General features: G+C 59.8%; 2 protein-coding genes across 12 annotated transcripts in view; one reads left to right on the plus strand and one right to left on the minus strand.

Annotated features, from left to right (window-relative positions):
* Nucleotides 1-1523, plus strand: part of SLC41A3 (solute carrier family 41 member 3) — a 47758-nt gene extending 46235 nt beyond the window's left edge. For all 10 annotated transcript variants that reach the window (XM_064496149.1, XM_064496148.1, XM_064496145.1 and 7 more), the window contains one exon: nt 414-1523. In XM_064496149.1, the coding sequence (XP_064352219.1) occupies nt 414-608 (195 nt within the window). In that variant the 3' untranslated portion in view covers nt 609-1523. The remainder of the gene's footprint in view (nt 1-413) is intronic.
* On the minus strand, nt 1486-25516 carry ZXDC (ZXD family zinc finger C). Of its 2 annotated transcripts, XM_064496144.1 has the most exons (11): nt 24589-24868; nt 22353-22505; nt 22190-22268; nt 21141-21271; nt 17450-17620; nt 14572-15203; nt 13574-13636; nt 13049-13133; nt 3683-3834; nt 2960-3061; nt 1486-2065 (listed from the first exon to the last, which is right to left on the minus strand). In XM_064496144.1, exons 1-11 carry the CDS (start codon nt 24719-24721, stop codon nt 1988-1990), a joined length of 1779 nt encoding a protein of 592 aa, XP_064352214.1. In that variant the 5' UTR covers nt 24722-24868; the 3' UTR covers nt 1486-1987. The 2 variants fall into 2 exon arrangements, with proteins under 2 accessions (XP_064352214.1, XP_031326957.2); XM_031471097.2 differs by lacking the exon at nt 13574-13636 and having other exon boundaries at nt 24589-25516.
* Between the last annotated feature and the right edge of the window lie 1549 nt (nt 25517-27065).

Genomic DNA, 27065 nt, shown 5'->3' on the forward strand with positions numbered 1-27065 from the left:
ACGTCAGCTCGCTATGCCCCGTCCTGGGAAGAGCTGAGTGTGGGGTCAGAGGCTTCAGGACACACGGTCAAGCCCAAGGGCATGAGCCGGGCGCCCGGCAGATGGCTGGCTGCACGCAGGCTCTGCAGGCTCACCCGACCCCGCACACTCCTCACCAGGGGACCAGGCAAGGGCTGCTGTGACACAGACAGCGGGTCCAGCTAATGAACTGGCCGCAGTCTGGGAGGCAGCAGCAGGGAAGGGTGGGTTGGCCGGATGAGGGACTGAGCCCTGACCAGAGCTCAAGGCACCTTCACGAAGGGCCAGCTGTGGGGGGAACATGCCCACCTCACGCCTGCTCTTGCCATCTGCCGGTTTCTGGGCGACACTTGGCCTACACGGTGGGCATCTGTTGTGCTGGCTTGTCGTGACAGGTGACAATCCTGCTGTACCTGGCGGAAGTGGCGGTGCGGCTGACGTGGCACCAGGCCCTGGACCCGGACAGCCACTGCATCCCCTACCTCACGGGGCTGGGAGACCTGCTAGGCACTGGCCTCCTGGCACTCTGCTTCCTCAGCCACGGGCTCCTGATGGGAGGCATCTCAGGACCAGTGCCCGGACCTTCCTAGGAGCTCAGGAGTCCAGCTGCGCTGTGCAGCGTCCCCTGTGCCCGTAGGAGCAGGACGCAGCCTCCCCGGCTGGGCCCTCGTGTGGATGCCTGTCAGGTGCTGAGACGCACATTGCTGGGTGCATGTGGAGGGCAGGTGCCCGGAGGTGCTGGAGGAAGAGGCGTGCCTGCACTTCAGTGGGACACCTGGGTTGGGATGACGTGGGAAGAAGACCCTCTGCCCCTGCTCCGTCTAGCCCTGGTGGCTGCGTGACCAGGACAGGGCCCTGCCCCCCATCTGCTTCCCGCATGTGTCACCGCTTGCTTTTTTTTTTTTTTTTTCAGCAAAACAGTTAGTTTAAGTTCCCTGATAGTTAAAATTATTTTAAAGTAAATCTGGAATCTCAGTTCCAGCCTGAGATTGGGGTGGGATTGACGAGCTGGGCGAGTGAAAGGCTGTAACCATCGGCTGAAGGAAGAATGCTGTCGACCTTCAGGCTGCCACTGTGCAAAGGCTTTTATTCACTCCTGCTGGGCCGCGCCCCAACGCCCACCGGGAATCCTGGTGCCCAGGAGCCCAAGAGCCGCTCTGAGCACCTGGGGGACCCTGACCACGGGGCGTGTAAGACAGAGGCCCGGCCCCTCGTGGAGGGAGACCACAGGCCAAGGTGGGTGATGGGAACCATTTCTACACAGAGATGCCCTCGAGCAGGACGAGAGGAGTTGGGATGGAGCCGGGGTGGAGGGAGGGTCAGGCCCAAAAGCCCCAAACTCAAAGATAAAGCAGAAGGGGCAGGGTTTGGATGATTCAAGTCTGAGAATCAAAATATCTAAAGAAACACACTTGAGAAGTCACAAGGCAAAAAAAAAAACCAAAAAGCCGTTTTTGAAACCCTGTGTCCAGTCTGCAAATAACAAATAAATATGTGCAAGTTTACTAACTGGTCTCCTTTTGCAAGACAGACCTCACTCTGAAAACGTACAGCTCCACACGCACCTCCCACCTCAACACAAACACACGTGTGGGTCCAGTCCCGCACAGAGCTCAGTACTCGGAAGGCGGCTTTGCAAACCGTTGTCCAGCTACCATTAAACGCTAATACCGAAATACAGAAGTTAGAGAAATCATTTTTAAACTTTTAACTAAACTGGGTCTGCACGGGTCCTGGGGGCCGCTTCACCCAACACGCCCCTCTGACACGGGGTGGGATTCAGCTCCCTGTGACAAGCAGACCCGTCCCGTCCCACAGGGGGGACCCTGCCCCCGCTCAGCCCTTCCTGAATGTGACGAGCGCTCCTGGCCGCAACACAGGAGGGGTGCATCCCCAGTCAGTGTACCCAGCGTCTCTGAAGAGCCAGGCTGGCCTTCGGGGCGGCCGCTGGGCCCAGGCCGGGCTGCCCTCACCGCCTGCCGCTGCTGCACTCCAGGCTGGGGACGTCCTCAGGCCCGGAGGCCCCTCCAGCCGCGGGCAGCGCCTCCTGGAGAAGCAAGCAGAGCATGAGGGGCAGGCGGGGGCACCCCCACCCAAACTGAGAAAACTGCCTCCCCTTCCAAGCACGCGTCCTTGTAGAAGAAAATGTTAACGTGAAGAAAACCAGGGAAGGTGTGCTCAGCCCTGTGTGCCAGGCCTCAAGATCGGACCGGCCCCCTTTCATCTGTGACCCCTCCCTGGGGGTGCAACCGCCATCACCAGCTGCCTCCCTGCCCGCCTAGCTCACGGCCACAATGTCACCCCGGCACGCTTCCTCCTACAGGAAGCCCCACAGCGCAGGTGAGGTCACCGCCTTCTGGCTGACTTGTGGTGACCAACCCACCCTCCTCAAGGGCGGCCCCGAGACAATAACGCCCCACAGGCTGAGGACACTAGTCGCCCAGCCCTCCAGGTCGCCCCACCCTGAACAACACTCCATCCAGCATGGACCTTGGACATCACGGAAAGTGCTGAACAGCCCAATTTGAACGTAAAGAAAACTACAGTTACTCCTTGTACTGATTTTTAAAACACCTGTTTGAAACCTGCTGGCTACACGCTCATTATTCTGTACCCAATTCTGACCTGTCCACGGCCACCCATACGCGGCTTGGCCACTCATTCAAGCAAACCGTTTGATTTGTCCAGGTCTGTCTCCCCGCAGGCTCCCTCCAGAGGAGAAAACGACCAGTTTCCAAGTGAGAAGCCTCTCAAAGGCGTGTGGAATCCCACCCCGTCTGCGGCGAGTGACCGAGCTTTCTCAGCACTTTTCTCGGCCACTCACCCAGTTTTCCTAGAAAGCGGACAACCACCCCGCCACCCAGCCCGCGGGGTCGGGCGAGGCCACCCCAGGGGCAGACCGACCCAGTCTAAGCCAAGCAGAGCCGTGCGGCTTCCAGACCTGCAGGGCGTAGATGGGCACATCGACAGCAAACAGCGGGTGCAGGGCAGGAGGCTGCGGGCTGAGGGCCACTGGCAGGACCACGTCACCCACCGGGGCGTCCTGGGGAGGCAACGGCACCGCATCAGTGACTCCGCACCTGACCCAGGGCCCCTCACTGGGGACCGGCAGAACCAGCCCTTTCTGGAAACAGCATTGTTCAGGAGAGGCAACAGCTGGACCCAGGTGAGGCCTGAAGACCCAGCAGTGGCTGGAGTAGGGGGCTGGGCCACCTGCCTCCCCGGGTCCTCATGCCCTCGCCCCCACCCAGGCCCAGTGGCCCAAGAGCCGAGTACACAGAAGGTGCTCAATGAGGAGGCGGCAGGTGACCGGCCAGGTCAGAACCCCATGTCCTCAGCAGTCCGGCCCCTTCTCTCCCCAGACCATCTTCCAGCCCAGCTGCAGGTACCCGTGGCCCTGCCCTGAGGGCTCAGTGTGGAGAGAAGACAGGAGGGAAACACAAGCCAGCACCCTTCCCACAAAGGCCTCCTGGTGCCACCCTGGAGATGGGGAGACAGCTGCCTTCACCCGCCCTGGTCCCATGGCAGGGGGTGGGGCAGGGCCGAGGGGAATGTTTGGCCACGCAGTGTGACAGATGGGAAGGAGGGCAAAGCTGGCCCAGGGTGGGGGGGGTTGCTCAGGGACACCCCCTGCCTGCCCCCAGCCCTCCCCCGCCACTCTCACCTGCAGCAGCTGGACCTGGACGCACGGCACCCCGGCGGGGGCAGGTCCAGGCAGAGCCCCGCCGGGAACCACGAGGCTCCCCCACAGCAAGCCGCTCGGGCTGGCCGGGCCTGGATCCCCTTGCCCTTCACTCCAAGCAGCCCCTGCAGCTCCTGAAACACACACGAGGTCCTGAGTGCGGCTCTGCCCGCTCTGCAGACCCTGTCACTCTGTCACCAGTGACCAGAGTAACCAAGAGGGCAGAGCAGGAAGATGAGGACACTGGTCTCCTGCACAGACAGCAATGACCTGCTGCTCCGGGGGGCAGACTCCCCCTCACCGTCAGGCTCCAGTGGCCCTCGGCACGCGGCCCCGACACCACTGAGCACGTCTAGCCTTGCAGGAAGGCAGGAGGGGGAAGCCACTGCAACCCCCCCAACACCTGCACCCACCAGACACCTCCTGTCCAGTGTCCTTCATAAATCATCAGTCTCTTGGTTTTGTAAAAACAGTTTTAAAAAATGAAATATAAAGAAGAAAAACTCCAAACACCCAGAAAGGGTTTTTGACACAAGAACCCTGGAGGCAGAGACCAACCACCTGGATCCGAGTCCCGGCCCCACCACCGCCCCCTGCCTGACCCAGGACCAGCAAGGGGAGCCCTGGCTGGGTTCTCGGCTCCAGGGCGCGGGGAGGACTGAACAGGTGCACGTGCCGCGCTCACAGCCAGCAGGAGGGACTTTAGGCGCCGTCCCTGCTGCGTGGACACCAGCCCGGGACCGGCTGCACAAAGACAGTTTTGCAATGAACATCACGCAGGTTAACCTTAATAAAAGTATTAAATTCTGCTGAATTTAACAAAACGGAAAGAAGAGGCAAGTCTGAAGGACTTGGTGAATTTGTAGAAAATAGTTCTTCATGAAAATTTCTAGCTGCTCTCCAGTCAAAGAAAAACGGCGAAGAACACGAGGGGCTGGACACTCGTCCGGGTCTTGGTCTTGGCCCCAGACAGGCGTGGTGGGCTCTGCTCCCTGGTGGCAGGCTTCCCCAGCCCTGAGCACTCCCTTTCCTGGTCCACCGCCAGGTTCTTGGCCCCGGAGGCCCGTCACCCCGACTGTCCCCAGGGTTCTCCTGTCCTGGTGCCTTCGCTCAGGACAAGCTGGGGCTGGGCAGAACTCACTTGTCCTTCAGTTAGGATATTCTACCCCACCCCCAGCTCTCCTGGGGCATGTGCTGCGCCAGCCGCCTCTGGGACCAAACCTGAACACACAGTTAAGCTCTGGAGTCTTTGACCAGTCTAGCACATTTCCCTGAGATGAAAATATGTACATAAATTAAAATTTTGTTTGTTTAAATATGCTTTCTAGAAGTGAAAATGCCTCATCTGAAAAACTGAGTTACCGCTGCAATTATTAGGCAAACTTGATCAAAGTAACAAAATATATCAGACACTCTGGTAATTACAAAACCTTAAAAGCAAAACTGTACTGAAAACGCAGTGCAGCTGACGGCCTGGCTCCAGGCAGCCCTGTGTCTGCCACAAGCACTTCCTCCTGAGACGCGCTCAGCACACACCTCTGCTGACCAGAAGAGCCGTGACCACGCTTGTGCACCTAGGGTCCTTCCATCACAGCTCCTGCAACAGATTCGGCCCCTCCACTCCCACGGAGCCCAGGCAGCACGGTCGGCCTCGCTTTTGACAGAGGTCTGACCCCATCTTGTAATCAGATAAGCACACTGAGAAACGTCTTAAGGAAGACCCTACCCTGACAGCTACTACGGAGTAACTCAGGAAGGCATCAAATGCCTCTTCTCAAGTTCCTTTTAAAAGCAGGTGAGGCTTAGATGACGTTTGCCTAACGTCACCGTCCAGTCTCATGACAAACAAGAGGAACCCGAGCCTCCTGCTGATCCCGCGGTGACTCAGAGCCCGCTGTGGCGGTCGCCCCATGTTACCCACGAAGCAGCAACTATGCTCAAAGCCTGGCTTTCACTCACAAACGTGGGCGTGCAGGCTATTCAACTACAGGGAAACTGAGGAAAAGCCACGAGTACCGATCAGCAGCGAACTCCACTAATTTTCCAGACACCATGATTCCATGTTCTCTTCATACTCATGGAAAGACGGGGTCTATGCTGCTCCAACACCGGTCGGGAACTGGAGCCCGACCGCACTGTCGCTGGGACGGTGCAGAGGTGCTGACTTACGACGGCAAACAGGATCAGTTCTCACAACAGTGTCACCAGACACTCAATCCAACAAAAACCACATAAATCCTCAAGATACACCGTCACTCCAGAGTCCGAGAGCCTGGTGACCCCACGGACACCACGTCACATTCAAAAGGGCCATTGTGGCTGAGGGTGGGGCTCGAACGCCAGGGTCACTTCTCTCCAGTCACTCCCGTGTCCCGGGGCAGAAGGCCAGGCTCGTGTGGTCACTGGATGCTGCGGCCTGCCCGGGGCTCTCGCCTTAGGCAGCTGCTCCTGCAGGGCAACAGCAGAGGCTGCAAAAGGCAAGGCTACGGTGAAGGCACACCCCCGGCCCCCGCACAACGCTCACCCCTGGGGAGGCCCATGTGGGGACGGGCAGCTGGCCTGGGTCCACCCGCGCAGACTTGTCCCTGGGCCCGGCCCAAGGGGCCTAGCTGAGGGGCTCCAGGAGACACTGGCTTGTTTACCCCCTCCCTGCCAGGTGACGCAGGAGGTGACTGGTTTTGGACGCAGAGGCCACCTCCGGAAGGAAAGTGCCAGACAGCCTGCAGAGCTCCTGGACTTGACGCACCTCCCTAGGCAACTCAAGGTCAGGAAAGGTCACTGCGGAGGGGACACCTCCTCACAGTCCCAGCCCCAGGCCGCGTGCCACCGTGCATGTGAGGAGGCTGCAAGGGAAGGAGGCAGGGCCACAGGAAGGGACCGCGACCCCCACGGATGCCAGGCACCCCCCGACCCACTGCTCAGGGGGAACACCTTCACAGTCAGGGCTGTTGGGGTGGGGGTCACATGACCCGAAAGACCCTGTGCCACCTGACAATGCATCATCAACGTTCAAGGCAGTGAAAGCCACTCCCTCACCCGGAGCTGGTTAAGGACACCTGTCTCCCTGTGGGTACTTGAAGGCAGGCTGAACAAACAAGGGTCTCCACGCAGAACCCACGACAACCCCACAGCCCAGAGTGCCCACCAGTAAAGGACCACGGCACTAAATGCAACGTGACTGACTTACACTGATCACCAGAAAAATCAAAACTTCCTTTCTCATGGTGGAAATCCACAAAGTCTTACAGGGCGAGGCTATCTTCACACCGAACTGAATTTAGCCCCGGCGTTCTCCACGTTTATCTGAAACGCTGATTTGCACAGGGGAGCTTTCGGGAAGGGAGCCCAGCCAGCAAGGACACTTTTGCTAAGCAGACCTCAGAAGACCCCCAGGGCAATGAACACGTCGCTAGCAGAGCGAGCTGGCCCGTCTGTGCGGCCCCGCACCCACTGGCTTGTCCATGAACCGCCTAAGCCCCGTCCCGCCTCCCAGAGCCACAGCAAGAGCTGGGTGAGGCCGGCAGCACAGAGCCTGGCATGGACGGGTGCCCGCCAGGACCTCGTAACCAAGGCCCTGCACGGAGGCCGCCGGGCACCGGCCAGCCCTCTACCCCCACAGAGGAGAGGCCTCACTCCCCCCAACCCGCCCCCGGTGCAGGGGAGTCCTGAGGTCTTCGTCTGGACCGGAGGGACCATGCCCTCGACTCTGCCAGGGACGGGGGCTCTCACCTGTCACGGGCAGTGGGGGCACCGGGAGTAATTCTCTCAGTTCCTTACGTGTTTAATCCTACACAGCCCGTGAGAAGACGCCCTACAAAATGTGCTTAATCACAAGGAAAGATATTCCTGGTGTTAGCAGCAAAAAGCAGGAAATGTGTATCGTTTCTTCAAAACGCGTTCACAGGAGGAAGATGAACATCACAGCGCGAGGACGTGGTGTTCCCTGGGGGGTGGGGCTGCAGGGGGGTAAGAAGCCACCTTCATCTTCCCAGAGAGGAACCTGGCGCTGCCAGGCCCACTCACTACACGCCCACACCCGTCCCTGCGTGCCCCCGCCCCTCGGGCCAGCCCACCTCAGGCCCCCCAGGCGCCTGGACCTAGGCCCAGCGCCTCCTAGCATTTTCTTTTCCGAAGATGCTCGGAGAGTCTCACCAAGTCGTTCTTCCCGATGAACTGAAGACTTACAGGGGTTTTCCTGCAAGTTCCTTTGGGGATTTAAAGGAACTGAATAAAAGATGTAGATTAACACTGAAAACAGAGCTTGCATCCAGGCCCAGGGCAGGCACTAAGCGGGCCTCACACAGGCGCAGTGCGTCTGTCACTGGTGATCCCGAGACACGTCACCACTTTTAACTGCCACCGTGAGTGAGACTCACCTTTCATTGTTTTTTCTGAATATTCTAACAGAAAAGTTCCTGACCTGACACACGCAAAGTTACTGTACAGCGAGCTACCTAACCCTGCTCCTGCTTCTGACCACCTCAGTTGGCTCCCTTGGGTTTTCCGATCACAGGAAAGTCATCGCTGCTCCTTCCCGTTCCCCTATGTTCCCCTAATCCCCACCCCTGGTGAAGTGCCCGCCCTCACTGCCCGGCTGCCCCTTCCCCACCTGCGCACAGCAGGAAAAGACACAGCTGGTGGCCAGTGGCACTTGCTTACGGGGAAACCTTCCTGGTCCCCACTGGTTAAGGCTTGTGACTTCCTCCATCAGCAATGAAGCCTTGTACCAGCCGCCTCGTCTGGCGTCAGTGGGGACTCCAGGTCTCCCTGGGCTCCTGCTGTTCTGCTCCAGCACAGCCCTGTGGAGGGTCTGTGGTCAGAGTCTGTCCAAGGCTCTCTGGGGGCATTCAACGTGCGCTACCATGTGGCATGCCCGGGACAGAGCACCTCTCCCCTCACCCCTGCTGTCCACGTCCTGTAAACTGGCACCTCTCCCCCAAGGCCATCCTCACTCGCAGGGACTGAAGGAGCGCCCCGTCTCAGAGGTGCTGCTCTGCCCACTCCCGGGGGGTCGGGGCCGGGCTGTCACCACTCCTGGGTGGCTGTGAGACGTCCCAGCAGGCACAGTGGGGACCCTACGCCTGGCTTCTGTTGCCCCAGAAGTCCCGGCCCACAGGTTCCTACCTGACTGCTCTGCAGTCGCCCTGGTGGCTCCGCTGAAACAGTGCAGGAGGAGGCAGCCGTGTGCCCCTGGGACCTGGCTCCACGCTGGCTCCACGCTGGCTCTGTCCCCTGAGCAGGCCTCCCCACTCACACCATGCTGACCTCGGTGGGGGTACCCAAGGACCCCTGATCTCCCTGCTGCCTCCCTGTCCCTATGGTTTATTTTCAGCAGAGCAGCTGGCACGATCCTTTAAAAAATACCACGTCCCTCTTCTAATGACGCCCTCTGACGGCCCCACCTGGCTCTCAGGGAAGCCCAAGTCTGACGGGGCCCCGGGACCCCACAGCCTGGCCTCCCTCCAGCTCCGAGCACGTCCCCAAACACGCTCCCTGGGCTCAGTCGCCTGGACAAAGACCCTGTGCTGACCGCACCCCTGGACTCGGGCCTCACAAGGGCTGTCCTTCGCCCAGACTGGTCCACGCGGACCCCTCCTCGCAGCAGGGCCTCTGCCTGACCTTCCTGTTGTGCTCACAGTCACCATCCGACTTACCGCCATCCCTCATTATCTGCTGTCTGTGCCCCGCGTGTCCATCCAGCCCGCGGCCTGGGCACAGCCCCAGGAGCCCTCTCTCTGCTGCCTCTCGGGCCAGTCCCGTCCTCGCCTCCTTCGGGGCCTGCCCACTTTGTGGAACGATCTCCTGGTTCTTTCGCAGCTTTTGCTGCCACTGTGAGGGACAAGCTGCTTCCTCCCCAGGCTTCTCTGGGTTCTACACTCTGACGTTAGTATGAACCCCTGCTGTGTAGCTTTGGGGTTTTACTTTGTTTCCCCTTAACTCTAACCTTCTAACTACTTCCGTCCAGAACATGTCTCTTCTGGATGACACATGGTTGGGATTTTGCTCTCTGGCCCCAGCAAAAGCCAGGGAGCCCCGCGCACGCCACCGTCTCTGCCGCTGTCATGGGGCCGCCGGCGGTGAGCACCGCGCCTTCCTCCCAGGACCCCTGCCCTCGGGGTGCAGAGAGGTCACGCGGTTTTTTTCAAGCTTACTTTGCTATCAGCTTCAAGGATAAAAGTTTCTCTTTTATGTTGAGAAAACATCTCTGGCTTATTTGGGGGAGAGCCTCAAAACTGAAGATAAAGAACTCTTCCACACTGGAGAGCAACCCGAAGGGAACCGCCTTGGGTTTTAGACCCTACACCCCATTTTGCACCACGTTCAGAGCACACATTTCCTAAGAATCGACGCACACTTTGCACTGAGCTACACGGACTGTGTTTACACGACCAGAACAGTCCTGCTCCTGCAGCTTCTCTGTTCTCGGACCTACTGCACCACATCCTGAAACCCAAAAGCCCCCAAACCCAGGTTTTTCCCAAGTTTGCTGCCAACACTAACGTAGCAGCAACACGTGACCTGAACGCACCAGAAAACTATTTGTCGCCTTGACTCCACTTGAGTTAATGTGTGTCAACTCAGAACTGGTCGTGCTGAGAAGCACAGAACCACGTCACCGTGTTACCGTCCTAAAGTGCGAGACATTCCGAATTCAAAACCAGCAGCATGGGTCAACCTGCATGAATCCACTTCCCAGCACCGCCCACCGCGTGTCTCGATGCAGCCATGTCCAGGGGCACCGCGTGTAAGCACACACCACACCCGGGCCTCAGTTCTGAGACGCCCAGGAAAGCAAACGGGCCCCACAGACGCGGCTGATTCCGGGGCTGGGGGTCAGGGTATCATCAGGCGAGCCTGGTGGTGCCAGGAAGTCAGGGAAGTGCCCCCAAGGCCAGGACAGGAGTCCAACTGCCAGGGCTCAAAGCTGGAACAATTTGAGCAACAAAATAAACACTGACATATCGATTATAATCCAGGATTGATTACAGTCACTGAAAGGGCACAGTGAACACCCCTACATCCGTCCTGATGTAACTGAATGAGCAGAGGGTGAGGGACAGCTCTCCTCACACAACCTGGTGAAAACCACTGTGACGCCAGCGCAGGAACAAGAGCACGGGCAAACCGCCCTCCACGCCAGGCAGGGCTCTGAGGAGACAGGACGCCTCGCCCCAGGAGGGTCAGAAGCCCCTGGCGTCAGCTCGCCCTCCAGGTGGTGGATAGACAGCCCTGCTCACACGACGGAGCCGGAGATGCCGGGATGGTGGCCAGTGAGCGCCGCATGCTGTCACCTGGTGGGAAGGGAGGCAGCACCGTCCCCAGCCCAGGGAGAGGTGGCTGAAGCTCTGTCCCGGGTGACTGTACTCCAGTCCTTTGGCTGCGACAGCCCACAGCCAGGAGTTCTCAGTCCTCGTGCAGAGTCAGCGAGACCCTCAAAGTCACTGCTGGTGTCAGAGTGAGGGTGACCTGCAGATCTGCACTCAGGGACCTACCGCAAAACCAGCGTCTGTTGACTACAAAGGGGAAGGAAGACGTCACGATGGAGGCCCTCGGCCCCACGGTCAGTGTGGTACAGCCCGCAGCGAGCCCGCGAGTGCCCGGACAAGACGCAGCAGGAAGGATGCCTCCCGTCTCCCAGCCTGGGTCCACTCGGGAGGGAGCAGTAGACAGACCCGAAGGGAGGGTGGCCCCAACTCAAGGGCACCTAGAGGTGGCAGAGCAGATAGACCAGGCAGTCGACTGGGGACGGAAGAAGGGCCCCAAGGAACCATCTTATGCACACGCAGTCCGCGCCCAGTCAGGGGACTGTGGCCCTGGTCCTAGCTCACAGCACACGGCCACCGCGGGGGCTGGGTCAGGGCACCACAACCGGGACCGTGCACATGGAAGCGCGTTCGCGGCAAGTCTGAAACTGCAGCAAACTTAAGTGTCGGGGAGAAGCACAGTTGGCGCCCAGGGTTTTGGAAAAGGGACCATGGGCCTCTGTCACACTCCTCTGTCTGTCAGCTGTTACAAGACTTCAGGAGGGCACTGAAGGAGGACACAGGGCAAAGGTGAGCCTTCACTGCTGCCTTCACAACGAAGGCGGCACCTGGCAGGTTCCAGACTTCTATTTCCCTTAATAAATTGCTCACATCACTAAGCAGATAAAAACACTCTGACCACGCCTGGAGGATGCGGAGAAACCAGCTCATTATTTTGAAAACTGACATAGAAAGACTCAGACATTTGCCCTGACTCTCCTGTATGAAATGACACAGAAAGAGCACAGGCCACCCTCCCGCAGCCCCTGGGACGAACAGGCCCAGAACCCTGGGTGTCCACAGCCGCGCACAAGGATTAGGCATCAGGGCCGCGGCACAGACCCCACTGCCTGCACACCTGCCCCCAGGCCCTCACTCCAGAGCAGGGCTCTGGCAGTCACAACCGACCTCCAGGGAACACAGAGGTGAAGGAGCCTGTGAAGCCGACGAGTCAGCTGCACAGACCACCCAGACACTCCCACACACGCGGGAGGGACGGGAACCGACAAATGTGAACGAGACCTGAAAACGCACCAACCAGCAAGTGACACAGGGGCTCCACCCGGACTGACTCGAAGAGACAGACAGAAAACACGGATGCGTCTGAAACCAGTGAGAATTATGACACTCGCTAGACACTGATTTTAAGGAAAATGTACCGTTAACTCTTACAGAGGCAGGAACAGGACGTGCCTGTGGTCAGTGTCCCTACCTGCCTAAAAGCCAATGCTGAAGAACTAACAGAAGCAGTGATGACAACGCAGCCACCTCCCCATGCCGCCGCATCCCAGTCCCCTAACTCCACGCACCACGGACCCGCCCTTTCTGCAGGCGCACCTGCCTCGCGACTGCAGGCCCTGCTCAGACACAGCGACAGTGACGGTGACGCCACGTGCGTCATGGGACAGTATTTGCTTTAAAAAAAACCTGACTGACAGGAAGTAGGGCGTTAACAATGCTTGAAATAAACCACATTAAGAACAGAAAAATGCAAAATCGCATACTGATAACCCTACCTAACTCTCAATGTTCCTACAAAAATTCTACACGAGCATAAAAGAAAAGTGAAATTTACAAAATAACGTTCGAAGAACCCAGCGTTACCTTTACAAAAGGCCTTACACGGTTTCCCTGTCTCACTTTCAGGGGGGGCGGATGAGGCCACCGACTAGCAGGTCTTGTCTGATGCACTCAGGTGTCTTTTTAAAAGATCCAAAGAAGGCGCTGACGCTCACCAGGAGAGGATTTCCTGAGCTGGGCACCCGTGAGGCCGCCCGCCGCCCACCCTCAGCCCGGCTCCTGCCCCCCGCACACATAGCCTCACCTGCGTGGCTCCCAGCTCCTCTCTGCTTTTTTTTCTGGGCTTGCTGAGTGGCTCTGGAGTCAGTTCCTGCTGAGCCCCCACCTTCCTGAGACCAAAGAAAAGCATGTCAGTCACTGGATCCAGATGGCAGAGGCAGGGGTCAGGGCTGCGTCCTGAACACGGGCTCCCGCAGAGGCTGGCAGAGAACCAAACGCCACGTCTGGTGACAGTGACAGTGACACCGACAGCTGGGCGGAACCAGAGTTGGAACTAGGCAGGGTTTTATCATCCAGAGAAGCAAAGTTTATTCCTCCAAAGTCTAAAACATATCAAAAGACTGTACACAGAAACGCGTATAAAACGCACGACACCCCCCCGCGGCCGGAACCCATGGGGCAGCCCGCCCCCGGCGGCCAGGGCTCACTTCCCACCGCCTCTCATCTCAGAACAAGCCGCGGGGCTCCGGGGGCTCCCCTCGGTCTCGAGGGGCCCGCCGGGCGGGTGTGGAAGCGCCCACAGGAGACCCACGGCGGGGCTGGGCTGTACCTGGGGCCCGTCCACCACTCGCCATCTGTGCTCGGGGAACTGCGGCAGCCCAGCGTCACAGAGCTGGCGAGAGAACGGACAGGGTCAGGGTTGGGGTCCGCGAGCGCCCCTCCTGCAGCTGCCCCAACCCCCGCCCTGCCGGGCCTGGCTGGCGACAAGTGACTGCTGCTCAGGCAGAACAAGTGAGCCCTGGCTCCGTGGACGAGGGGCTGCCACGTCTCTTACAGCTGACAGAAGCACAGAGGAACTCGCTTTTTAAAAAACTGTGGTAAAATAAGAGTTAACTTTTTAAATACAAGCATCACCAGCGCATCTACCCAGCACCACAGAGGAAAGCTACAGGGTCACTCCCACCTGAGACTGAGGAAGCCTCTCCAAAGGGCCTCTGGCTACGTGACTTTAAATTACGTCATAGTAAACGTCTAGCTGATATAAATACAATTAAAGTGTGCTGGCTGTCGAGCCTGAGGGCCGGGGGAGGCGTTCTTTCAGCTCTCCACAAACCAGGCCCGCAGCCCCCCCCTCCTGTTAATTCTCATTAAATTTTCTGTGCGGTTCTGGTTTGTCAAATCTTAGCGACAGCTGCTGTCACGATTCCTCCTGGTCACGAGCGTGCCTGAGGACCGACACTACGTGACAAACTCAAGGGCAGGACGTTTCAACGTTGTCAAACACCCCAGATGTTCTTCAGGAAAAGACACATGTTGTCACGAAGTCACAGAACTCACAAAGACCTTAGAAATCGTGTAGCCCAAAGACCCTCATTCTAGAAACAAGCGAGAATTTAAGGCTCAGACAGGGTCAGTGATTTGCTCAAGGCTGTAAAATCTAGTCAGTTCCAGCCTGGAGGTCAGGATGCAGATTTCCAGAGCACGGCCCAGGCTCAGTCCTGCCGCGCACCAGGGAGAACGTCTGCACAGAAAGGGTTAGCCCGAAACACCGCCCGGCAGCTGCGAGGTGAGAGCTACGTGCTGGTGACTGAACAGAGTGCGTCATACCAAGTACAAGCTGCCGGTCCCCGCACCGCGCCCCACGTCTCTCTGGGGACTGGGCTCCTCCACGGGTCGGGCCGCCCCTCCACTGTGCTGCGGCCGCCCCGCAGCGTCGGGGCCAGGAGGCAAGTCCGACTCCACTTTGATTGGAACCAGCAGCTCCGGGACACTGGTGCTTCCCTGGGGGCTGCCCACCGAGGTCAGCAGGGAGGCGCTGGCGGCAGGACTGCTGCTGGCAGTCAAGGCCTGTGGGTCCTGGCTCAAGTTCCCCAGGGGCAGAGCCAGGAGACAGCCCAGCGCGCCCGCAGCCTGCACGTCGTCCACAACAAAGCTGCTCGGCTGCAGGACTGCGGCTGCTGTCCCGAGGACGAGGGGGCCGTCCAGGCTCGGGGGAACGTCACTGTGGGCCACCAAGACCAGCGGGTCCATCGGCCCCAAGGACCCATGACTGGCAGGGAGGCTCCCTCCGAGAGAGGAGCTCACAGAAGTCACATCGATGGTCAGGATTCCAGCGCTCAGCACCTCGTCAGGGGCCCCGGCTGCACCACCGCCCTCCCCCGGTGGGTCGGAGAAGAGAGCTGCCAGGTCCGTGGGGCCACCAAGGCTGCTGGTGGGTGCGGCCAGCGGAGGAAAGAGGTCTGGAAAAGGAACGGGGAGCTCTGGTTACCTTGGGCCCCTACAAGACTGGGAAGTTCTGTCTGTGCTCAAGCTGCTGGTGAGCGGGCGTCCAGGGTACCCCTGCTGACTCCCCGCACCCGCTGCCCGGCCCTGCGGGCGCCACTGCCCCAGTCCTCCAGACCGAGGGAGGGACGTTTCCTAAGGTTATGTTACCCAGTACCAGGGACACAAGACTTGGAATCCCAGTCTCCCCAACCTCAACCCTGTCTTCTCTCTTCCACACCATAGGAGCCGCCCAGGGGACCGTGAACTCCCCCGGAGCACAGCCCCTCAGGAGCCGGGCACACGTGGTCTCGGCTCTGGGGACACCGCAGAGTCGGCCTGTGTCAGTCGACGACTCACTCAACCCTCCGCCCGGCTGCACAGCAAGCCGCCACGTCAGAGCAGACCTGAGCCACCTGCGGGGGCCAGTGGGGAAGGGGCCTGCCTTGTCTGACTGTGGGCTGGCCCCACAGGGCCCCCGACGGCCCCAGCCACTCTGCTGCCCAAATATCACGCTCCCTGAGCAGCGGGCACGGGCCTGGCCTGAGGCAGCACTTAGCAGCTTGAGTAGAAATAAGTCTAGCAGCGTCCCTCTTCATTCAGTCTTCACCGTGGGTCCTAACACCCTTCCGGTATCTGTTATTCAATTAATTTAAACAATCAGAGTACCCTTGGGGAAATGATGAACATTAACACACTTTAAAAAAATGCCAGTGAACGCTCACCTTGGGAGCTGCGCACAAGCCCACCCGGTCAGCCCGAGCCCAGGGCTCCCCAGGCCCCGGGCAAACAGGAGCAGAGGCACAAAGAACTCACGCAGTGGAGCCCAGCGAGGCCCTTCGCCATCCCTCCGGCAGGACCGCCCACACCCTCCGGCAGCACCTTCCAAACCCGCACTTCCGGCTCGGACGTGCGACGTTTCCAACGCAAACCCACCGCAGAAATCCACTCTGCGCGCCACCCCCACCATGAAAACACACCAACCAACCCCAGACCGCACCCTCAGTGGGCGCGCTGCTCCCAAGTTCAGAAACCGGCCCAGTGGCTACTGCTTTGGAGCTTCCAGCACCAACGAGACGTTTTAAAAGAAATAGCACTAATTCTTTGGAGAAATAAGAAATGGAAAACTGTATCTTTTTCAAGACCTTCCAAAGATTCCCTTGACTAAATCTCAAGGATTCAGCTCCCTGTGAAACGATAAAAATAATCTCATGCAAAGAGATAAATTTCTGATTAAGCATTTTCCTAACCCCACAAACATTCAGAGACCTGCTACGTGTGAAGACCAGACACTCAAAGACCACGACAGAGACACGACTGCAGAGCGGCCTCGCTGCAGCACCTCCCGGCCAGGGTGACCTCAGGCACATCCTCCTTCCTCCTCAGCCAGTCGGTGAGGGCTTCAAGACCCACCCAGGACCACGTCAGCGGCACCCAAACACCAGCCCCGGGCCTGGCAGTCAGCCCAGGATACAGACACTCGCAAGCATCTACTTCTCACGAGGTGAGACTGGGACAGCCTGTCACCTACCGACACACGGCCACATCACATACGAAGGCCTGGGACACGTGGCTCGCAGACCAGTGCCTGTCACACAACTAGGATTTCACAACCAGGCCCCGCCAGGTGCAGCAAGCCTCTCAGGCCCCAGGGAGCAGGGCTGGGAAGGGCTCTAGGGCAGAGGCAGCCACGGGGCCACCCAGACTCCCCAAGCCCTGTGCAGGGGATGTGCACGTGGCCTGGACAGGCAGGATTCTAAGTCCCAGGCCGCCAGGGAGCGGGATGGCCAGGCTCCATGTGCCCAGAGTCATCCCTCTGGGCGACCACGAGATTCTGGTCCCCTCTCTGCCCTCCCGACACGGCTCTGTTCTGTCTTCAAGTTCGAGGACTTCCCTGGGCCACAGGATGGACAAGAGGGGGCAGTGGGACTAAGACTCGGAACTCAGGACAGGTCGCATGGGCGGAGGATGAGGAGACAAGGCCAGAGAGGCCAACTATGCAGAAGACAGACAGCCTTCAAGGGCAGCACTTCAGAGACAAGGGAGTGGTTACGGGTCAGAGGCAGGAGAGGCCACGAGGCACAGCAGCTGCGGCGCCCGGCCTGGGAGAAGGCACCGGACAGGAGCCACCTAACCATGCGCCAGATGACCTCTGAGCGGAGCCAGGGAAGGACCCGCATCTGGTCTCACGTGTCCCGCCCTCAGAGGGGTGAACGGAGCCGACCTGGGGGCCGGCGGTGCTGTCTGACCATGTGCGCCTTCATGCTGTGCTTGGAGGTGAAGAGCCGGTCGCAGCTGGAGACGGGGCACCGGCTTTTCGGGGCAGCCACGTCCTGCAGGTGCTTCTTGGAGTGAATGTAGAGACTGCTCCGTGCGGAGAACCTGGCGCAGCACCCTGGGCAAAAGAGAGGCACACGCGTTGGACAGAGGCCCGGAAATGGGTCACACGTCCGTCCTGTCGGGACCCAGACAGGCACGTCCTGCTCTGGCCTCCGGCAAATGCCCCGGGCAACATCCCCGGGAACTGCACTCAAAAGCAAACCCTGTTTTTAAATGCAGACATGAGGTCCAGCATCAGCCACAGGCAAGATGCGGCCCTGGACGAGTTAACTCGGCCTGTTCCTGCACTGCCAGAGCGGCTGCCAACGCGCCCTTCCCCCGCTGCGCCACCCTGGTCCTCCCCACCGGGCCCACCCGAAGAAAACCCTGATGCTCTGACCTCTGGGCTTGGGGACCATCTCCACAGACCAGGAGAGCCATGTCCTCTCATTTCACCACCGAGAGGCTGACGCCCATAGGGACTGGCACCCAGAGAAGAGGCCGGAGCCAGCGTGACCAGTCAGAGCAGGTACACACACTGCCAGAGGGACACCAGGCACAGCAATGGACGGCACCCTCCTCTGCACCCCGATTTCCCACCACTGGGGCTCCCCCGCAGGGACACAGCCATGAGTGTGTGACCTGGTGGGGACACGTAAGCCACCAGCCGCCTAAGGAAGGGGGATGAGGCCAGGGGTCCGGCCAACAAGTGTCCCAGAAGCAGAGGACAGCACCCCCGAGGGGGAGGTCTCAGGAGATGACACATCTGAGGTGACAAGGGGTGGCCCCACAGCCAGGAAGGCGTCCGGCCGAGGGGCTGCCATGTGAGGGCACGGGGACCACGAAGAGGCTGTGGGCGCTGGAGCCCAACTCTGTCCCAGGCCTCCGTGGTGCAGCCTCCCCTCCCTTCCAGGTCTCCAGCCTTTCCGTCAGGCGGGGACTAAAGCTCCAAGCTCGTCACAGCAGGCCGGTCTCGGGAGGCAAGGGGTCGCCGGGGCCCAGGGCCATGTGAGGACAGGCTGGCTGCCTCTGAGAGGAGTTCTGAACTTCATTTTCAAACAAAGCTTCAAACTTGTTTCCAGGTCAGGCTCTAGACAGCCGTGTGGGAAACAACAGAGAGACAGCAGAGGCCCCGGCCGCACCCCGGGGGCTGTGGCCAGGCCGCCGGGCTCCACGTGGTGCAGAGGCGCAGGCATCATGGGGTCCCTCACGCGCTCCCAGCACGGACTCAGGGCACACTTCCTGTCACACCGCCCTCCCCAGCGCAGGGACGCCCACCACACTCCTGCCAGCACAGAGTTTCCCTCTGTAGAGATACCTGCTAACGCAACAGCGGTCAAACACCTCTCATTCTAATCCGCCTTTCCCTCTGCGGCCGGAGTGTGGTCGCTTTCCATGTGTCAGTGCCTGCCTTTCCCTAACTGCAACACAGTCTACTGAGATTCACGCCAGTTCTTTGCAAATCAAAGACACACATCTCCCACATTCACACCAAGTTACCGCCACCCAGGGGGGTGGGTAGAAACAACTCATCAAAGACAATCTTCCCTCCAAACCCCAACCCCCCGGGGGTCCACTCCAGTCACACCCACCACGCACACAGGCAGACTGGCAGACTGGAGACTCGAGAGGTCCCACCACGCACATGCTGCCCCTCCCCACACCTTCACTGCTGAGCTCACCGTCCTCTCCTCCTCCTGTGGAAAGTGGCCGGTGGCGGTTTTTTAACTTTCTATTACAGAACGTTTCAGACGTCTACAAAATCAAAGAAAGCCATAGATTCCTCCAGACTCAAGAACTGTCAGCTCTCAGCAAGTCTGAAAAAGGGTTCTGGGGCCCCTCCACCTCCACTCCCTTGAAAAGAGCGCCTCTGATCAACCACGCTGACCACCCTCTACCACTCCCTGCTCACCCCCTACGTCAGAGGGGCTCAGAGCTCGCGAGGGTGCAGCTCCCGGGAGGAAACCCCTGCAGCCAGCTCCAGTCCCGCCCCTCTCCCTCCACCACCTCTAGAGCTGGGTGGGAACAGCCGTCCCTGCCTTACCTGGGCCCTCCGGGGTCCTCGCCATCCGCTGCCCTCAGCTCCTCGCACCGGCCCACCTGCCTCCTTCCCCAAGCATCACCCTACCTCAGCCCCAGGGCCCACCTGTGCCTCGTGCCCTCCTCGGGCCCTCCCAGAGCTCCCTCCACCTTCCTCCCAGAGTTCGTGGCAAGCCCTGCAGCCAGGCCTTCGGCTTGTATTGAGAAGCAGTATCACAGCAGCAACGGGTGACGCTTACTGATGTATTCTCACGCCCTAATTAAACTTACCCACCAACCAGGCCCTCACTTCACAGGTGAGCTTGTCCGGGTCACAGAGCTGCCCGCGCAGACCTGGACTGGAGTCCGGCACCACGCTCCCCTGCCGGGCCCCGCTGTGCGGGCACGTGGCATGCACTGCTCCTCCAGACCCGTGTCTGCTGCCAGGGCTCCATGAGGTGTGCCTCACTCCCCGCTCGCCCAGAGCCTCACAGGACATCCCTGCGTCCTGAACATCTGCACGTAGAAAGCCCGTGGGGACGAACCTCCAAGTCAAACCCAACTCCTGCGTCCCCACCTCAGCTCGGACCCTGACCTCCCCACTCGCCACTGAGCACCATCCAACTCCCGACTGCCTCGTCTACACCGTCTCCCCCATCTCCCCTTCCCACCACCATAGCCCATCTGCCCAGGACACCGACGGGCGCCTGAACTCCAGCGTGGTCCATCACCTCTGCCTGGAGCACTCAGCTGGCTGCCCTGCGGCTCTGGGAGACTCACCCACACTGGCCCTCCTGCCTCTACCCCTAGCCATCTCTTACTCATGCCCCGAGGCCCAAGAACTGTTCAGGTGACCTCCTCTGTGCACCAAGCCCCTGCGTGTCAGCTGCCTACCTGTCACACCCCAACTGGAGCCCTGATGGAGGCAGAACCCAGTCTGGGTGAGAACACCTGCCACACGTCTGCTGCACTCTAGGAACCGGATGGCTACAAATGGGTCTTTACTATCCCCTTCTCCAGAAGAGGAACCTCAGGCACAGAGAAGCTTGCTTGAGGTCGCCAACTTCAGGAGCGTGGGGTCAGGATTCAACTCCACCAGCACAGGCTGACCGGCCCACGGGCCCCGTCCACCCGCAACACTGGCAGGCAGCACGGACAGCCCCCGAGGCACCAGGGACTGCATCGAGCTCTCAGGCTCTGAGAGCATAACCAGCCCGGCTCTGCTGCTGCCCAGGCCCCGCACAAGGAGCTGCGCTCGCCGAGTCCACAACCCGTGCCAGACTCCAAACAGGCACTTTTCACACGTCACTTCACAACCGCTGAACTCTCACATCACAACCACCAAATCAAACAGGCAGCTCAGCAGAGCTGTGGCCGGTTTAGTGAGAGCTCCATGGGGCCAAGAGTCAAGCGGGCCTGGCTGTGAAGTTTGCTCACAAAGGGAGAGCAGTCTGCTAACCCCGCTCAAGTCAGCACGATGCCACAGCTCCCACGCCCCGCTGTGAAGGACTTACACCCCGCACAGAGCAAGGGCACACAGTACCAGCCCACAGCGCTGGGTGGCAGGCGCCGCCTACCTTCCACAGGGCAGACGAAGGGCTTGGTGCCCAGGTGCGTGACGCTGTGGCCCTTAAGGTGCTCCGCCCGCGTGAACGACTTCCCACAGCCCTCGACGGGGCAGGTGAACCTCCGGTCATCCTCATGCTTCCTGCCCGGACAGAAAGGCAGCAGTGAGCACTCGCAGCCAGGGACACCAGGCTTTGGGGCCCACTACCCGTCTAAAGGTCTGCAGGACAGACCAAACTACAAAGTCTTTGGGTTTAATTTAAAAAAAAAAAAAAAAAAAAAAAACACACTTCAAAAAAGTCGTAATTTTCTCTCCAGCCCACATGGGCAGATCCACTGCCCTGTAATCAGAAATTCCACTGTAATGACGAGGCCAACCCTATGGTCAGACACGGAGCCACTGTGCTGCGTCAGTCCAGGGACAGCGGCTCCCAAGGGGCTGATGAAGCCACTCCCACTGTTCAGAAGCCCCTAAACTAAACAAGCGCTCCGCACCATGGAGGACAGCGAGACCACAGTGCCGTAGGCGCCCTCAGCCCACGCGGAAGCGCGGGTTCCCTCCAGGTGGTGCTTTTATGTGGAGCGCTGCGAGCCCCGGCTGTGTGAGCAAGGATGAACGGCCAGCCTCTCCAGGTCCCTGAGCAGAACGGGAGCCGTCAGAGCTGCTGTGGAGCCTGAACGAGGGCCACGGGCCGTGGGCCACGTGCTGAACGTCACTGCACAGGCCCAGCCCACCAAGGGCGTCGCCACCGCCACGGGAGGTTTGTAAAGACACGAGGAAGGCTTGTTCTGTGATGTTAATTTTTTACAATATCAAGTTGTGTATTAAGTGTACCCATCAAACTTAGCAGAGTATACACAGAAAAAACTGACTTCAGGTGATCAGATTCTGAGAGGTTTCCTTCTTATAAGCTTTCTGAATTATCAACATCATCCATGCGGGGCTTCATTTTTTGTAACTTAACAAAGACCACAGATTATCGTATCCACGGGCTCCTGTTACTGACAAACAATTCAGTCACTTTCGAGTCTAAGAACTCAACCAAAACGTCAAGATTACCTTTTGTGTCTCAGGAGCTTGGACATGCTGGTGAAGGTCCAGCCGCAGCTGTCAGAGTCACAGACAAAAGGCCTTTCTCCTGAGAAGGGAAGACACGCCAGCACGTGAGTACAGATGGGGGCTGCCGGCGGGTGGGGGTCTGGCCCCCGCCGCCCACTCTCACCTGTGTGGCTCCGCAGGTGTATTTTCAGGCGACAGGCTTTGTCGTACTGCTTGCTGCACCCAGGGAAGGAGCAGGAGAAGAGCTCCTGCTCCCGGAAGTGGGCCCGGTTATGGGAGAAGAGCGCGCTCACAGTGATGAAGGTCTTCTCGCAGCCTGAACAGGAGACACAGACCTGCTCACCGTCGGGACAGAAATCACATCACAGCTAAACAGTCACCACCCGGGCGGCTGCTCCCATCCAAGCAGACGAGGAAGAAGGTGACTCTGGAGCACTCCAGGCAGTTGTGACACCGGAGTCTGTGGCGGGACGGCTCACATCGAGGTGGCTGGGGACAAGCACTGGGTGCATCCAGGCCACCTGTCCTGACGTGACTCGCAGAGGAGGCATCTGATCCAAAGTCCTCCAGGCACAGCCATCTGCCCCCAGTCTGTGCACAGACCCCACCTCCACTGAGAACTCAACTGCCAAAGATGCCCCATGTGAGACCAAGAAAACCAAGGAGAAAAATCAGGCACCAGGGAAGCAGATTGGCCTGGGAGGGCCGCAGAGCACCACGCAGTGAGACTCACCCGCGGAAAAGGTGCTGCACCTCTGCCCTTAGGAACGTCCTCCCCGACACCCTCCCCACACGACACCCAGCCTCTGTCCTCTTCCCTCTGCCTGCCTCCTCAGGGCTCCTGCTCTGGCAAAGCCACAGGGTCACCCCACTCCCATGGCCTTACCGGCACCTGCATCGTCAACCCGGCTGAGCCCCCAGACTTCGCAGGTCACTAGTTCCCAACAGGGCACAGTGTACGGGGCTGCAAGGTGCTCAGCAGGGGTCTCTGCTGCCTTCATCGAGCGCCTGGTGCGCGTCCACACCCAGCAGAGGCGTACTGCGTGGCCCTGCGCAGAAGCACTGGCCCAGAGGCCCCGCCCTCCTAGCATCACCTCACTGGGAAGTGCCTGTCTTCCTAAATGCCCCCAGCCCCCCTCTCTGGCATAAATCTACCCCTCCTTCCCCATTTCTGGCTTTGGTGTCTTCACATACGCAGTCTCTCTGCTTCAGTGAGAACCACCCTACCCCAACGGACAGTCAAGCCTCTGGCCCCACTTCTGCCATCTTTCACACCCAGAGCCCGCTGCCTCCAACTGGGTCAGCCCTCAGGACTCAGCTCTGGGTCCCTCTTCTGCTCCCACTCTGACACCCCACCCATCATTCACCTGAAAACCCTCAGGGTGACCTCAGGCCCTGAAGCAGGCTGCACCCCTGACCCTCCCAACACTATACCCAGAAGGACGCTCTCTGGGCCTTTGACTGGAGAGCCGTACGTCAGTCACCGTCAGATTCCAAGTGCAGGACCGAGAAAGGTGTTGAACCAATGACCAAAAGCCATGCTCTCCAGGAAGAAGGGGAGCACAGGCCAGCCCAAAGGCACCGGCCAGGAGAACACGAGAACCTGGAAACACCTGACTCTTGTTCCGCCTTCCAAAGCCCTATATTTGACTATGTTTCATATCATATTCGTTACTAGGAAAGCGCTGCAGGTATATGACACGATAGAGTCGCTGGGCGTGTGCTAGGCACACACGGGAGCTTTTCTTTTAACTAAGGGGACGCGGGGGGCCTCCGCACCTGTCTGTCCTCACAGCCCAGGTCCCCTGCCTGCCCCCGCCCCGCAGCTGCGCCGGCCAGTACTGCCTCCCCGCAGCCCCCCAGCCCCTCCTTCCCAGGCAGGAATCTTCCCCTCCAGAGGCCCCTGTCCCTCTGGGAGCAGCTCAACCTGCCTATCCTGGTGGGAGAGTTCATAGGCAACCACGGCGGGAAGGACCCCCTCCACCGGGTTTTATCCACCCTTCTCGGCCTCAGTCTCTTCATCTCTAAGATGAAGGCATTCTCAGAACTTCACAAAACTTTACACCCAAACGAAATAAAAATTTTAAAGGCACAAAAACGGATGCACCATACACCCGCGATGATCCCCTCAGCGCCTGAAGGTCTTCCGTGGGGCCGGACCGCCCCGCGTCCCTGCAAGACGGAGCAAACCACGAGCCCAGGAAAATAAAGACCTGCCTGGCGACTCGAGTCTCGGGGAAGACTCCTCGGCAGCTTCATTAACCGGAAACACCTGAGCTACCGCGCCTCGCAGCGATGCACGGTTCCGTGCAGGGCTCGGTGCCTCCCCAAAACCCGGGAAAGGGGAGAAGAAACGCAGAGGACCCCGCCCCCGCCGCCCCCGCCGCCGCGCCGGTTACCGGGAAAGTCACACTTGTAGGGCCGCTCGGGCTCGAAGTGGCTGCGCTGGTGCGAGCTGAGCTTGGCGTGCGTGGGGAAGCGCTCGGCGCACACCTCGCACTTGAACAGGCTCTCCTGCTCGTGGCCCTTCATGTGCGCCTTGAGGTTGTACACGGTAGTGAACTTCTTGCCGCAGCCGCCCACCGGGCAGCCGAAGGGCCGCAGCTTGTCGTGCGACTGCAGGTGCCGCTTGAGCTTGTAGGACGTGGTGAAGGCCCAGCCGCAGCCGTCCAGCGGGCACTTGAAGGGCCGCCGGCCCTGGCTGCCGCCGTGCGTCAGCAGGTGCACCTTGAGCTGGTGCTTCTTGGCGAAGGCGAGCGCGCACTGCGGCTCCGGGCAGCGGTAGCCGGGGCCGGCGGGCACGCGGCGGCCCTCGGCCGGGCTAGCGGCCTCCTGGCGGGGCGCCGGGCCCCGGGGCGGCGCGGCCAGCGCGAGGACGCCGCGCTCCAGGCGCACCAGCAGGTCCTGGCCGCCCGCGGCCCCGGGGCCCGCGAGGGGCGCGCCGGGCCGGGGGGCGAGGGCAGCGGCACCGGGAGCCTGCGCGGGGCAGCCGGCAGGGCTCGCGGCGCCGCCGGGCTCGGGCTCGGGCTCCCGCCGCCCGGGGGCCTCGGCCGCGCCGCGCGCCACTTCCAGCAGCACCACGAAGGAGTCGCCGCCGCCGCCGCCGCCGTCGGGGCCCGCTGCCCGGGCCTCCCCGCGCCGCGGCCCCTGCGCGCCGTCCTCGGGGCCCCGCAGCAGCAGCAGGCGGCGGCGCGCGGGGCCCGGGGCTCTGCGGGCCCGGCCGGGGCCGCCACCCAGCTGGGGTCCGCGCGGGGCCGGGGCCGGAGCTGCGAGCGACGCCGGCGCGTCCATCTTGGGCCGCAGCGCGTCAGCCGCCGCCTCGCCGGAAGCACCGCCCCCGCCGCACGCCCGCCGAGCGCGACGCCCGCGGGTCGGCGCCAAAGCCCGGCGTGGAGCGCGGCGCGCGGGGCCTGCTGGGCCGCGTGACGTCAGCGCCGCGCCCGGCCCCGCCCCCGCCGCCTCGGTCGGCGCCGCCTGGCGTTTCGTCCGCGCCCGGGTCGACCGTGTCCACCCGCAGGTCCGCGGGAGGCTTCTGCGCCCGCCGCCCTGCCGGTTCTCCGCCGGCCGGCCGGCTCAGCCCTCCCGCGGGGCCTCGCCCCGCCCCCGTACTCGTCTGCGCTCCCGTCTCGTGGCTGCAGCGGCTGCTCGGCCCTTCCCGGTGGTTCGGGCTGTGTGCCTCCCTGAAGAAGGCCCCGTGAGGACGGCGGCCCTGCCTCGCTCCCAGCCCACGCCCGGAGGCCAGCGGCGGAGACTCGGTAACCGGCCCCTGCGCTGACGGAGACGCGCTCTGTTCTTACACGTACTGTAGAACAAGGTCCATCAGTAACGTCCGAGAAAACAGGAAACATCTTTGTGCGTGTATGCATTTATACCAGAAATACTCCGCTCCAGACTATTCGACGAAGGAAAAAAAAATGTTCACCAGACAGTACCGGGACAACTGGAATCCACATGCAACAGAACGGATTTGGGCCTCCGCCTCGCACCAGACACAAAAAGGAACTCAAAATGGGTGAGGGCCTGGATGCAGAGCCATCGCTGTGAAACTACTACGGGAAGACCGTTAGGTCTAGACTGTAAATCGGTGTGACCTTGGGTCGGGGACTGGCTTCTTAGCTGCCGAACCAGCAGCACAGCCAGTGTGAGAAACAGCCTGGGCTTCATCGAGATAAAAACGGGTCGGCCGGGCAAGAGAAAGAAAATAAACGGGACCTAACCAAACTTACAAGCTTTTGCACAGCAAAGGAGACTATAAACAACGCAAAAAGACAACTTACGGACTGGGAGAAAACGGTTGTAAACCATGTGAATGACAAGGGCTTAATTTCCAAAAGATACCGACAGCTTATACGGCTAAATAAAAAAACAGATAACCCAATCAAAACACGGGCAGAAACAGACATTTCTCCAGAGACATCCGGATGGCCAATAGACACGTGAAAAGATGCTCATTGCAGTTTTGACTTGCATGCATTAGAGAAATGCAAGTCAGAACCACAATGAGGTATCACCTCACACTGGTCAGAATGGCCATCCTCAGTAAGTCTACAAGCAACGATCGTGGAGAGGGTGTGGAGAAAAGGAAGCTCTCCTACACAGTTGGTGGGAATGTGATTTGGTGTATCCACTGTGGAAAACAAGTATGAAGATTTCTTTAAAAACTAAAGATAGTAAGTTAGGCACAGATAAGTATGATACGACTACGTGTAGAATCTAAAAAATACAAGTCAACTTATTTACAAAACAGAAACAGGCTCACAGACAGGGAAAACAAACTTAACGCTTACCAGAGGGGAAGGGGAGGGATAAATTAGGAGTATGGGATTGATAGACAGACACCACTATATATAAAATAGATAAACAAGGATTTACTGTA

The sequence above is a fragment of the Camelus dromedarius genome, chromosome 17 (genome assembly GCF_036321535.1).
Source record: "Camelus dromedarius isolate mCamDro1 chromosome 17, mCamDro1.pat, whole genome shotgun sequence".
Lineage (NCBI taxonomy): Eukaryota > Metazoa > Chordata > Mammalia > Artiodactyla > Camelidae > Camelus > Camelus dromedarius.